Source organism: Salmo salar, chromosome ssa01 (assembly GCF_905237065.1).
Source record: "Salmo salar chromosome ssa01, Ssal_v3.1, whole genome shotgun sequence".
NCBI lineage: Eukaryota > Metazoa > Chordata > Actinopteri > Salmoniformes > Salmonidae > Salmo > Salmo salar.
In genome coordinates, this window is record NC_059442.1 from 120039610 (window position 1) to 120054669 (window position 15060).

The window sequence follows — 15060 nt, forward strand, 5'->3', positions numbered from 1 at the left end:
GCTCTGGTGACTGTTGACTGGCGGGCAGCTCTGGTGACTGTTGACTGGCGGGCAGCTCTGGTGACTGTTGACTGGCGGGCAGCTCTGGTGACTGTTGACTGGCGGGCAGCTCTGGTGACTGTTGACTGGCGAGGCTGGGTTTACGCACTTGAAGCCTGGTGCGTGGTGCTGGTACTGGGCGTACCAGATTGGGAACACGCACCTCCAGGCTAGTGCGGGGAGCGGGAACAGGACGAATGTCCATCCCTAACTATAACATTTTCCGACAAGATAGAACGGCCAAAAGGGGCGGTGTTGCAATCTATTGCAGAGATAGCCTGCAGAGTTCTGTCTTACTATCCAGGTCTGTACCCAAACAATTCGAGATTCTACTTTTAACCTCTTGACGGTCGCCTAGGATAGGGGGCGCCACAGCGCATTTTGAAAAAAATGTGTGCCCATTTTAAACGGCCTACTACTCAAACTCAGGAGCTAGGATATGCATATAATTAATACTTGTGGATAGAAAACACCCTAAAGTTTCTAAAACTGTTTGAATGGTGTCTGTGAGTATAACAGAACTCATATGGCAGTCAAAACCCCGAGACAGATCAAAACAGGAAGTGGAATTCTGAATTGCGGACTCAACTTCATCACGTTGCATATTAATCACACCGTGAGCAATGGTTCATTGAGCACTTCCTATTGCTTCCACTAGATGTCCCCAGTCTTTACAAAGTGATTTGAGTCTCCTACTGTGAAAACTGACAGAATGACACGCTGTGGAACGTGGTCACACGGAGAGGGCCATCACCATTATGACGCCGGCGCCCTTGGCTACCCTCCCCTTTCGAAACGTTTATAAAGACAATGCAATCGTCCCCCTTGAATCTTATTGGAGCTCTGGTTGAAAAAGGCCCTAAAGATTTATGTTATACAACGTTTGACATGTTTGAACGAACCTAAATAAGAAAACATGCATTTTGTTGAAAGAGTAGCCCCGCGCACGTCGGAACTTTTGGTGCAGCCTTCAGAACGCGCTAACAACAACAAGCTAATGGAACATAAAGGATGAACTTTTTCGAACGAAAATACATTTGTTGTGGACCTGGGATACCTGGAAGTGCCTAAGGATGAAGATAATCAAAGGTAAGGGATTATTGACAATAGTATACAAGACTAGATTTGATATGCGATTGTTCCAAGATGGCGCTGACCTGTATTGCTAGCCTATTGTTCTGAGTATCGCATCCCCTTTTATCGCAAAGTGTGATTACCCAGTAAAGTTAATATTAAATCTGGCATTACAGGTGCTTTCAAGAGATATTCATCTATAAATCTTAGAATGACAATATTACATTTTAAAAATGTTTTCGAATAGTAATTTAGTAAATTGTAGCGCTGTTTCATCGGATGCATTTGAGGGAAAATAGTTAGTCAACGTTACGCACCGATGTAAAATGCTGTTTTTATATATAAATATGAACTTTATCGAACAAAAGAATGCATTTATTGTGTAACATGATGTCCTAGGTGTGTCATCTGATGAAGATTGTCAAAGGTTAGTGCTGCATTTAGCTGTTTTTTGGTTATTTGTGATGCATGTGGTTGGTCGGAAAATCGCTATGTGGCTACTTTTACGATATACTCCTCTAACATAATCTAATGTTTTGCTTTTGCTGTAAAGCCTTTTTGAAATCGGACAACGTGGTTCGATTCAGGAGAGGTGTATCTATAAAACGATATAATTTGAAAAAAATAATGAAAAAAATAAATTATTACATTTTGTTATGCTAATGGTGATAGGATTTTTCGCTGGATGTCCGAGGCCGCACAGGGGTTAAAAATACACCTTTCCAGGAACAAGTCTCTCAATGTTGCCGCTTGCAATAGACCACCTTCTGCCCTCAGCTGTGCCCAGGACACCATATGTGAATTGATTGCCCCCCATCTATCTTCAGAGCTCATGCTGCTAGGTGACCTAAACTGGGACATGCTTAACACCCCGGCCATCCTAAAATCTAAGCTTGATACCCTCAAGCTCACACAAGTTATCAATGAACCCAAATCCGTGAACACGGGCACCCTCATAGATATCATCCTAACCAACTTGCCCTCCAAATACACCTCTGCTGTTTTCAACCAAGATCTCAGCGATCACTGCCTCATTGCCTGCATACGTAATAGTTCTGGTATCCTGGAAGGATATTGACCTCATCCCGTCAGTAGAGGATGCCTGGTTATTCTTTAAAAGTGTCTTCCTGACCATCTTAAATAAGCATGCCCCATTCAAATAATGTAGAACCAGGAACAGATATAGCCCTTGGTTCTCTCCAGACCTGACTGCCCTTGACCAGCACAAAAACATCCTGTGGCATTCTACATTAGCATCGAATAGCCCCTGTGATATGGACCTTTTCAGGGAAGTTAGCAACCAATACACACAGGCAGTTAGGAAAGCTAAGGCTAGCTTTTTCAAACAGAAATTTGCATCCTGTAGCACAAACTCAAAAAAGTTCTAGGACACTGTAAAGTTCATGGAGAATAAGAGCACCTCCTCCCAGCTGCCCACTGCACTGAGGCTAGGAAACACTGTCACCACCGATAAATCCACTATAATTGAGAATTTCAATAAGCATTTTCTACGGCTGGCCATGCTTTCCACCTGGCTACCCCTACCCCGGTCAACAGCCCTGCACCCCCCACAGCAACTTGCCCAAGCCTCCCCATTTCTCCTTCACCCAAATCCAGATAGCTGATGTTCTGAAAGAGCTGCAAAATCGGGACCCCTACAAATAAGCCGGGCTAGACAATCTGGACCCTCTCTTTCTAAAATTATCTGCCGAAATTGTTGCAACCCCTATTACTAGCCTGTTCAACCTCTCTTTCGTATCGTCTGAGATTCCCAAAGATTGGAAAGCTGCCGCGGTCATCAAGGGGGAGACACTCTAGACCCAAACTGCTACAGACCAAAATCTATCCTACCCTGTCTTTCTAAGGTCTTCGAAAGCCAAGTTAACAAACAGATTACTGACCATTTCGAATCCCACCGTACCCTTCTCCGCTATGCAATCTGGTGTCAGAGCTGGTCATGGGTGCACCTCAGCCACACTCAAGGTCCTAAACGATATCATAACCGCCATCGATAAGAGACACTACTGTGCAGCCGTATTCATCGACCTGGCCAAGGCTTTCGACTCTGTCAATCAACACATTCTTTTAGGGGGAGACAGCCTTGGTTTCTCAAATGATTGCTTCGCCTGGTTCACCAACTACTTCTCTGATAGAGCTCAGTGTATCGAATATAAGGGCCTGTTGTCCGGACCTCCAGCAGTCTCTATGGGGGTGCTACAGGGTTCAATTCTCGGGCCGACTCTCTTCTCAGTATACATCAATGATGACGCTCTTGCTGCTGGTGTTTCTCTGATCCACCTCTTCGCAGATGACACCATTCTGTATACTTCAGGCCCTTCTTTGGACATTATGTTAACCTCTTGACGGTTGCCTAGGATAGGGGGCACCACAGCGCATTTTGAAAAAAATGTGTGCCCATTTTAAACGGCCTACTACTCAAACTCAGAAGCTAGGATATGCATATAATTAATACTTGTGGATAGAAAACACCCTAAAGTTTCTAAAACTGTTTGAATGGTGTCTGTGAGTATAACAGAACTCATATGGCAGTCAAAACCCTGAGACAGATGGAAACAGGAAGTGGAATTCTGAATTGCGAACTCAACTTCATCATGTTGCCTATTAATCACACCGTGAGCTATGGTTCATTGAGCACTTCCTATTGCTTCCACTAGATGTCCCCAGTCTTTACAAAGTGATTTGAGACTCCTACTGTGAAAACTGAATGAATGAGACGCAGTGGAACGTGGTCACACGGAGAGGGCCATCACCATTATGACGCCGGCACCCCTGGTTACCCTCCCCTTTCGAAACGTTTTGAAACACAATGCAATCATCCTCCTTGAATCTTATTGGCTCTCTTGTTGAAAAACGCCCTGAAGATTTATGTTATACAACGTTTGACATGTTTGAACGAACCTAAATGGGAAAAAAATGCATTTTCTCGAAATGGCTGTCCCGTGGCCGACGGAGCATTTGGATCAGCTTTCAGACGCGTTAACAAGAACAAGCTCTTGGAACATAAAGGAGTAATTTTTTCGAACGAAAATACATTTGTTGTGGACCTGGGATACCTGGAAGTGCTTTCTGATGAAGACAACCAAAGGTAAGGGATTATTGACAATAGTATACAAGACTAGATGTGATATGCGATTGTTCCAAGATGGCGCTGACCTGTAAAGTTAGCCTATTTTTCAGAGTATCGCATCCCCTTTCATCGCAAAGTATGATTACCCAGTAAAGTTAATTTTAAATCTGGCATTACAGGTGCTTTCAAGAGATATTCATCTATAAATCTTAGAATGACAATATTACATTTTAAAAATGTTTTCGAATAGTAATTTAGTAAATTGTAGCTCTGTTTCATCGGATGCATTTGAGGGAAAATAGTTAGTCAACGTTACGCACCGATGTAAAATGCTGTTTTTATATATAAATATGAACTTTATCGAACAAAAGAATGCATTTATTGTGTAACATGATGTCCTAGGTGTGTCATCTGATGAAGATTGTCAAAGGTTAGTGCTGCATTTAGCTGTTTTTTGGTTATTTGTGATGCATGTGGTTGGTCGGAAAATGGCTATGTGGCTACTTTTACGATATACTCCTCTAACATAATCTAATGTTTTGCTTTTGCTGTAAAGCCTTTTTGAAATCGGACAACGTGGTTCGATTCAGGAGAGGTGTATCTATAAAACGATATAATTTGAAGAAAAAAAATGAAAAAATAAAATTATTAAATTTTGTTATGCTAATGGCGATATGATTTTTCGCTGTATGTCCGTCCCGCATACGGGACGGAGGCCGCACAGGGGTTAACTAACCTCCAGACGAGCTTCAATGCCATACAAATCTCCTTCCATGGCCTCCAACTGCTCTTAAATGCAAGTAAAACTAAATGCATGCTCTTCAACCGATCGCTGCCCGCACCTGCCTGCCCATCCAGCATCACTACTCTGGACGGTTATGACTTAGAATATGTGGACAACTACAAATACCTAGGTGTCTGGTTAGACTGTAAACTCTCCTTCCAGACTCACATTAAGCATCTCCAATCCAAAATTAAATCTAGAATCGGCTTCCTATTTCTCAACAAAGCATCCTTCACTCATGCTGCCAAACATACCCTCGTAAAACTGACCATCCTACCGATCCTCGACTTCGGTGATGTCGTTTACAAAATAGCCTCCAACACTCTACTCAACAAATTGGATGCAGTCTATCACAGTGCCATCCGTTTTGTCACCAAAGCCCCATATTCTACCCACCACTGCGGCCTTTACGCTCTCGTTGGCTGGCCCTCGCTTCATACTCGTCGCCAAACCCACTGGCTCCAGGTCATCTACAAGTCTCTGCTAGGTAAAGCCCTGCCTTATCTCAGCTCACTGGTCACCATAGCAGTACCCACCCATAGCACGCGCTCCAGCAGGTATATCTCACTGGTCACCCCCAAAGCCAATTCTTCCTTTGGCCGCCTTTCCTTCCAGTTCTCTGCTGCCAGTAACTGGAACGAACTGCAAAAATCTCTGAAACTGGAAACACTTATCTCCCTCACTAGCTTTAAGCACCAGCTGTCAGAGCAGCTCACAGGTCACTGCACCTGTACATAGCCCATTTTTAAATAGCCTATCCAACTACCTCATCCCCATACTGCATTTATTTACTCATCTTGCTCCTTTGTACCCCAGTATCTCTACTTGCACATTCAACTTCTGCACATCTACCATTACAGTGTTTAATTGCTATATTGTAATTACTTCGCCACCATGGCCTATTTACTGCCTTACCTCCCTTATCCTACCTCATTTGCACACACTGTAAATGTACTTTTTCTACTGTATGTTTTTTTTATTCCATGTGCAACTCTGTGTTGTTGTATGTGTCGAACTGCTTTGCTTTATCTTGGCCAGGTCGCAGTTGTAAATGAGAACCTACCTGGTTAAATAAAGGTGAAATAAATAAATAAAAAATAAAAAAGTATGGTTCAGTTTGGCTGCATGGTGGCTCTGTGGACAGGAAAAAACATTCATGCAAGCTCATTGGCTCATGGCGGCCATATTGTTTAAGCTACAGTCCTGCATTCAAAAACATGGGTACATTGATGTTACGTACCAAATTTGGTAGTGATCATTTAAGCGGTTCTGGAGAAGAAGACGTTTAAAGTAGTCAACATTAATACAAATGGTCCAAAATACATCAATCGCATATTGCATGATCTGTTTGATGTTGAGTTCTAATATTTGGCAAGCATGGTAAAATGACAGAAGTAGCTCATCCTAGGGCGATGTGCCCTATTTGTCCTAATGGTGGCACAGTGGGCCCACAGCTTGAACCCCAGCATTGCTGCTTGCAGCTTTAATAATCCATTTGGTATTCTTCTATGACTCTTCATTAATCAAACTCATGGTTTTTATCTCACACATACTGTACAAACACATATACAAATACATGTGCCACCTTGATACACAGTATAAATCTTTGCAAAGACCATAATGCAACGACCAAAAATTAAGTTATACAGTTGGTTTTTCCTCTATAATGTACATTTTAATTCACTACACTATAAAGAGTGTAAAATGAGGATTCCAGTACTCACCAGACGATTCCCTGAGCTCCAGAACCGATGGGTTTTAGATTCTGGTAACGTTTGAGAACTGTGAAGGTGGAATCTCCTACTTCCACACTGTAGAACTGGTTGTCCACTTTGCATTTGCTCATGTTGTAATGCTTACCAATGTATGACACATCCAATTGTTTACCAAAACCCTGCAGTAAACAAACAAACAAAGGTCAGTGACGTAATGTTCACCTCTTTGACTGGCTCTACCACCAGTTGAATTATTACATTTAAGTAATTTGTTGGTCCATTTGTTTGTGCGTTTATTTGTTCATTCAAATCAAATCAAATGTTATTAGTCACATGCGCCGAATACAACACAGTGAAATGCTTACTTACGAGCCCCTAACCGACAGTGCAGTTTAAAAAAATACAACAAATACGCTATATATACAAAAGTAAATTAGTGGATTCGGCTATTTCAGCCACACCCATTGCTGACAGGTGTAAAGAAAAATTTAGCACACCGCCATGCAATCTCCATAGACAAACATTGGCCTTATTGACGAGTTCAGTGACTTTTAATGTGGATGCCACCTTTCCAACAAGTCAGTTTATCAAATGTCTGCCCTGTGTGGTGGATCAATCAGAATTAGTTGGGTAACATAGATAATTAACCTCTCTCGGGTATGTGGGACGAAATCGTCCCACCTAGTCAACAGCCAGTGGAATCCCGTGGCGCGATATTCAAAAACCTTAAAAATGCTATTACTTCAATTTCTCAAACAGATGACTATTTTACACCATTTTAAAGACAAGACTCTCGTTAAGTGCTTTTGCAAAAGTATCTTAAGTATTAAAGATGTAGTTTAACTCCGACTGGTGTGTTTGTAACTCTCCTCATTTGGTAATGCAGAAATTAGCCACCACACCTGCTAGAGCTACCCCAGTCAACTAAGTGATGTTATTGTGCTGTTTTGCTCAGCCGCAAAGTGGTAGGCCGCACAAGCTCACCGAACGTGACCGCCGTCTGCTGAAACATGTAAAAGGATTCAACTGGCTGTTGATAGCCCTGAGAGGTTAAGCCATTTTGCAAACAACTTTGGAAGTATGCTTGGGGTCATTGTCGATTTGGAAGACCCATTTGCGACCAAGCTTTAACTTCCTTACTGATGTCTTGAGATGTTGCTTCAATATATCCACATAATTGTCCAACCTCATGATGCCATCTATTTTGTGAAGTGCACCAGTCCCTCCTGCAGCAAAGCACCCCACAACATGATGCTGCCACCCCTGTGCTTCATGGTAGGGATGGTGTTCTTCGGCTTGCAAGCCTCCCCCTTTTTCCTCCAAACATAACAATGGTCATTATGGTTAACAGTTCTATTTTTGTTTCATCAGACCAGAGGACATTTCTCCAAAAAGTATGATATTTGACCTCATGTGCAGTTGCAAACCGTAGTCTGGCTTTTTTATGGCGGTTTTGGAGCAGTTCGTTCTTCCTTGCTGAGCGGCCTTTCAGGTTATGTCGATATAAAACTAATTGTATAGATACTTTTGTACCTGTTTCCTCCAGCATCTTCACAAGATCCTTTGCTGTTGTTCTGGAATTTATTTGCACTTTTCGCACCAAAGTACGTTCATCTCTAGGAGACAGAACGCGTTTCATTCCTGAGCGGTATGGTAGCTGCATGTTCCCATGGTGTTTATACTTGGGTACTATTTTTTGTACAGATGAACGGGGTACCTTCAGGCATTTGAAATTGCTCCCAAGGATGAACCAGACTTGTGGTCTACAATTTATTTTCTGAGGTCTTGGCTGACTTCTTTTGATTTTCCCATGATGTCAAGCAGAGGCACTGAGTTTGAAGGTAAGCCTCAAAATACATCCACAGGTACGCCTCCATTTGACTCAAATAACGTCAATTGGCCTATCAGAAGCTTCCAAAGCCATGACATAATTTTCTGGAATTTTCCAAGCTGTTTAACCTCTGGGCGGGCTCCATCCCGTATGCGGGACGGACATCCAGCGAAAAATCCTAGCACCATTAGCATAACGAAATTTAATATTTACATTTTTTCAAATATAGGACTATGTTATATCGTTTTATTGATACACCTCTCCTGAATCAAACCACGTTGTCCGATTTCAAAAAGGATTTACAGCAAAAGCAAAACATTAGATTATGTTAGAGGAGTATATCGTAAAAGTAGCCACATAGCCATTTTCCAACCAACCACATGCATCACAATAACCAAAAAACAGCTAAATGCAGCACTAACCTTTGACAATCTTCATCAGATGACACTCCTAGGACATCATGTTACACAATACATGCATTCTTTTGTTTGATAAAGTTCATATTTATATAGAAAAACAGCATTTTACATCGGCGCGTGACGTTGACTAACTATTTTCCCTCAAATGCATCCGGTGAAACAGCGCTACAATTTACTAAATTACTATTCGAAAACATTTTTAAAATGTAATATTGTCATTCTAAGATTTATAGATGAATATCTCTTGAAAGCACCTGTAATGCCAGATTTAAAAATAACTTTACTGGGTAATCACACTTTGCGATAAAAGGGGATGCGATACTCAGAAAAATAGGCTACCGTTACATGTCAGCGCCATCTTGAAACAATCGCATATCAAATCTACTCTTGTATACTATTGTCAATAATCCCTTACCTTTGATTATCTTCATCAGAAAGCACTTCCAGGAATCCCAGGTCCACAACAAATGTATTTTCGTTCGAAAAAGTTCATCTTTTACGTCCCAATAGCTTGTTCTTGTTAGCGCGTTCTGAAGGCTGCTCCAAAAGTCCGTCGGCCGCGGGACTACTCTTTCAATAAAATGCTTTTTTAAAATTTTATTTAGGTTCGTTCAAACATGTCAAACGTTGTATAACATAAATCTTTAGGGCCTTTTTCAACCACAGCTCCAATAAGATTCAAGGGGGATGATTAAACGTTTCGAAAGGGGAGGGTAGCCAGGGGCGCCGGCGTCATAATGGCGTCATAATGGTCATGTGACCACTTTCCACAGCCTCTCATTCTGTCAGTTCTCACAGTAGGAGACTCAAACCACTTTGTAAAGACTGGGCACATCTAGTGGAAGCAATAGGAAGTGCTCAATGAACCATTGCTCACGGTGTGATTTATAGGCAAAGTGATGAAGTTGAGTCCGCAATTCAGAATTCCGCATCCTGTTACGATCGGTCTCGGGTTTTTGACTGCCATATGAGTTCTGTTATACTCATAGACACCATTCAAACAGTTTTAGAAACTTTAGGGTGTTTTCTATCCACAAGTATTAATTATATGCATATCCTAGCTTCTTAGTTTGAGTAGGAGGCCGTTTAAAATGGGCACAATTTTTTTTCAAAAATCGCTGTAGCTCCCCCTATCCTAGGCGACCGTCAAGTGGTTAAAACACTCCATGCGATCCCAGTGGCCGGTGTGGTCCAGCCGCTGACCCGGCACATACATATGCCAGAGTCGGCATGGGTTCAAATACAGCCCAATACCCTTTGACTCATGCTCCTCCTATCTCCCCTGTCTTTTCAACATTTTACTATCTCTTCAATAAAGTAACAAAATTACAAAAGGAGTGGGACTGCTCCACTCCATGTGATCCCTGCAAGAACTGAACCCACGGCCTTGGTATTGCCAGCGCCACGCTCTCACCAACTGAGCCACATAGGACCCACTCATGACTCTGTGTGCATATCAGTATATGTCCAGTCCAATCTAGTAATTGATTGTCCAAAGATGCATACATAATCCATGACAAATCACGCCCGCATAATTCTGGATAAGAGAGCTGTGAACTTGCACTACAGAGATACTGTATATAGCGCTTTAATTATATTTCTATGCACAGCACACTGTGGGCCCTGGTCAGAAGTAGTGCACTACATAGGAATTAGGGTGGCATTTGGGTCACATGCAATATCTAAAGAGAACTAGACTAAGGGAAAAAAATCTACAGTCAGTCCATTAAATCCAGTTCTATCAAGAGACCTGCTTTTCATCCTAAGAGCCTACTAACAATTAAACTGACAAGGCTAATTTGATCGTAATTAATAGAAATGTTATATAATTGCAATATTTTACTGAAGTTAGTGGGGGGCTCTAGACAGCTTTTATTAACTACAGGTTACATCCCAGAGATGTATCCATCCATTCATCGTTGACTATGCTGCAAATGATCAAAATCTTATTTCTATATATTTTACACAATTGGACGCCATTTATGATATGATGCCAGTGGTTAGAATCGGAACAAATAACAAATAATCAACCCCAATCAGTTTCAGTCTAACATAAGAATCTTCCATTGGTTCGTTATCAACACTAGCACCAGTAGTGTAACATTGTCCCATACTGTATGTGATGTAGCTAACTCTTGGATGACATGACAACTATAATGATAACAATCTATTACAGGGCTTCCCAAATTATTTTGGCTCACAACCCCATTTTGATATTTGAAAAAACTCATGACCCCAACCATGTGAAAAAAAGTATTTAATTAACAGCCAATGCTAACTTTTTTATTTGGGGCTATGGCAGTCAATTAAAAACATTCTAACAGTATTTCTGATGGTCTTCTCAACTCACCATCACATACTTTTAATGTGGGGTTATGACAGTCAATTGCAAATTTGTCTGACAAAATGTATTTTATCTCACCACCACAAATGAGATGGGTGTGCTAGATGCATGTCGCGTCAGAGCTTCTCAAAGTCAGGGGGTGCACCTCATCTCTGCTGTCATATCCAACCTGGATCGATATTTGGTTTTAATGCAGATGAGAGCACTGATGGTACTTTCAAGACAAATGGGAAATCTTAAAAAGAGGTAAAATCATGACATCAGTGATCTTCAGGTCAGAAAGAGTTCCAGAGTTGGAATTCCGAGATGTATGTCCATTCAAAACAATTTTTTTCCAGTCAGAGCTAGATTTCCCAGTTGTCTTGAATTCACTGATGTCTGAAGTCTGAGATTTCCGAGTTCCCAGTTATCTTGAAAGCGGCATTAATGCCCAGAGGGAGACGGCAGGGTATTTATTCCCTTTGAGTCAGGAACCAAATCTCCCCCGTAGAGACCCGTGAATGCATTCGGTCACATGACAGCTCAATCAGCTGTCCGATTTCACTTACCGGCATGTCAACTGAGCCAGGATCACAGTCAAATGGATTGAGAAGTAGGTACCAAAGTGCTCTTCCAAGCGTTGGCGGTGAGCAGTCATCACTCATGTGGGACACTTACTGACGCTGTTTTCTGTTAGAATCTTGGCATGGTTCGCTTTTGAAAGACTCTCTCTCCAATAATAATAATTTCCTCTGAATCCACTGATTCGGTCACTCATCTGTAGAATGTTTTTGTATTTCCCCTGCATGCTTGCGTTCAGTTCATTCAGTTTCTCAAATATATCTGTTACATAGGCAAGGAGACATATTTCATTTTCATTACACAGAAAGTCAATCAGGTTTATTATTTATTGCTTTACATCCATTGTGAATGACAACAGGTCCACTCTCAATGCGAAAAAATCTTTCCAACACTCCCCCTCGATAACCACCAAGGTGTAAAATAAAACATTGTCATGCTCTGATCAATATCTCCACATAGTTTTGCGAATAGGCGAGCGCGCAGTGGATGTGGTTTACAATCAAAGTTACCTGCTGCAGTATATCTCAGAGTTCTGTGCTCAGCTCTTTCATACAATGTGTCCATATGGCAGAGGGAGACACATTCATGACTAGAGTGCAGACGCCTGCCCGCCCTCCCGCCATAGATGGAGCCCCATCTGTGCAAAAGCCCACCATTTGATCCCATGGAATTTTTCGGCAATATAGCCACACAGCACACTGAATATCCCCTGTGCCGTTGCATGCACAGGAATCGTGAGACAGAACAATATGTCGTTGTGAATAGCAGTCCCGACGTAAAGTATAGCGAATAAAAGTCAATGCATGGGCATCTCGGCCCTCACAGCTAACGTCCATTTGGGGAGTTTTTGAGTTGTTCAGTCAGAGTTTCCTCTTGATTCCTAGCAATAGCATACATTCTTTGTTTAACCTGTTATGGCTAGGGGGCAGTATTTTCACGGCTGGATAAAAAACGTACCCGATTTAATCTGGTTACTACTCCTGCCCAGTAACTAGAATATGCATATAATTATTGGCTTTGGATAGAAAACACTCCAAAGTTTCTAAAACTGTTTGAATGGTGTCTGTGAGTATAACAGAACTCAAATGGCAGGTCAAAACCTGAGAGATTCCTTTACAGGAAGTGGCCTGTCTGACCATTTCTTGAACTTCTTTGCCATCTCTGTCTTTTACAAAGGATCTCTGCTCTAACGTGACACTTCCTACGTTGTCCATAGGCGCTCAGAGCCCGGGAAAAACCTGAATGTCGTCATCCCAGCCCCAGGCTGAAACACATTATCGCCTTTCTCAAGTGGCCGATCAAGGGACTGTGGACTTAGGCGCGTGCCCTGGCCGCCCCCGTCTTTGTGATTTTTCCTCTGTTTGCAGAAAAGGAGATTCCCGGTCGGAATATTATCGCTTTTCTACGAGATAAATTGCATAAAAATTGATTTTAAACAGCGGTTGACATGCTTCGAAGTACGGTAATGGAATATTTCGGAATATTTTTTTTGTCACGAATTGCGCCATGCGCACGACCCTGATTTACCATTTCGGATAGTGTCTGGGAAGCACGAACAAAATGCCGCTATTCGGATATAATGATGGATTATTTTGGACCAAACCAACATTTGTTATTGAAGTAGCAGTCCTGGGAGTGCATTCTGACGAAGACAACAAAAGGTAATCAAACTTTTATAATAGTAAATCTGATATTGGTGAGTGCTGAACTTGCCGGATGTCTAAATAGCTAGCCCGTGATGGCTGGGCTATGTACTTAGAATTTTGCAAAATGTGCTTTCACCAAAAAGCTATTTTAAAATCGGACATATCGAGTGCATAGAGGAGTTCTCTATCTATAATTCTTAAAATAATTGTTATGCTTTTTGTGAACGTTTATCGTGAGTAATTTAGTAAATTGTTAGCAAATTCCCCGGAAGTTTGCGGGGGGTATGCTAGTTCTGAACGTCACATACTAATGTAAAAAGCTGTTTTTTGATATAAATATGAACTTGATTGAACAAAACATGCATGTATTGTATAACATAATGTCCTAGGTGTGTCATCTGATGAAGATCATCAAAGGTTAGTGCTGCATTTAGCTGTCTTCTGGGTTTTTGTGACATTATATGCTAGCTTGAAAAAATGGGTGTCTGATTATTTCTGGCTTGGTACTCTGCTGACATAATCTAATGTTTTGCTTTCGCTGTAAAGCCTTTTTGAAATCGGACAGTGTGGTTAGATAAAGGAGAGTCTTGTCTTTAAAATGCTGTGAAATAGTCATAAGTTTGAGAAATTGAAGTTTTTGTATTTTTGAGGAATTTGTAATTCGCGCCACGCCTATCATTGGATATTGGAGCAGGTGTTCCGCTAGCGGAACGTCTAGATGTAAGAGGTTAATAGTGTTATCTGACAAAGGTATTGATCTGAGTTTCTGTGCCTCTACTTCCGCACACATTGTTTCACCATATCAATTGCGGCCGGCAGTGGCGGACTGGCCGTCGGGAATACTGGGACATTTCCCGGTGGCCTGAGGGTCACTTTGGCCTGCCGTGAATAGTCAACTTGACCAGCTATAATATAGCAAGCAGGAATGAGTTGACGGAGAATCCACGCATCAGGCGCGACTCTCACTCTCTCGCTGCAGTGTCCCCGCACGAGGGTACGCGTGACAAAAATGACATCAGGTCTCTCCGCAACGCACATAGCAACCGTCTACCTGCTTCTCTACTGATAACATTTTAGACAAGTCGCACGGTGAAATGGACGATTAGAAAAGGAAAGGTGGAGCAGAGAGGGAGAGAATAAAAAAGAGAAAGGTCCTTGCCACAGACGCAGCTAAATGTTGCAAAATAAGCGACATGTTCGCCAGGAAGGGACCAGGTCAGTCAAAAACACTAGCTAAAACACACACGCCACCCAGCTAAGTAGCCTAGCTAATAATTTTATTTAAAAAATTTTATATTTATTTAACTAGGCAAGTCAGTTAAGAACACATTCTTATTTTCAATGATGGCCTAGGAACAGTGGGTTAACCGCCTTGTTCAGGGGCAGAACGACAGATTTTTACCTTGTCAGCTCAGGGATTTGATTTTGCAACTTTTTGGTTACTAGTCCAACGCTCTAACCACTAGGCTACGCTGCCGCCCCCAATAATAGTGACACAACAGCCGGTAGGCTAAACAGTTTGAACGTCTTATGTTTTCGTGGAGGAATTATATCATAGC

At 41.8% G+C, this 15060-nt stretch overlaps 1 protein-coding gene across 10 annotated transcripts in view; it reads right to left on the reverse strand.

Moving 5' to 3' along the window:
* LOC106560362 (mitogen-activated protein kinase 10) overlaps positions 1-15060 on the reverse strand; it is a 126300-nt gene that overhangs the window by 71035 nt on the left and 40205 nt on the right. For all 10 annotated transcript variants that reach the window (XR_006756965.1, XR_006756964.1, XR_006756962.1 and 7 more), the window contains exon 3: positions 6710-6879. Coding sequence is in view for 6 of the 10 variants with exons in the window: in XM_045687903.1 (XP_045543859.1) it covers positions 6710-6879 (170 nt within the window). In the remaining 4 variants the exon portion in view is untranslated. The remainder of the gene's footprint in view (positions 1-6709; positions 6880-15060) is intronic.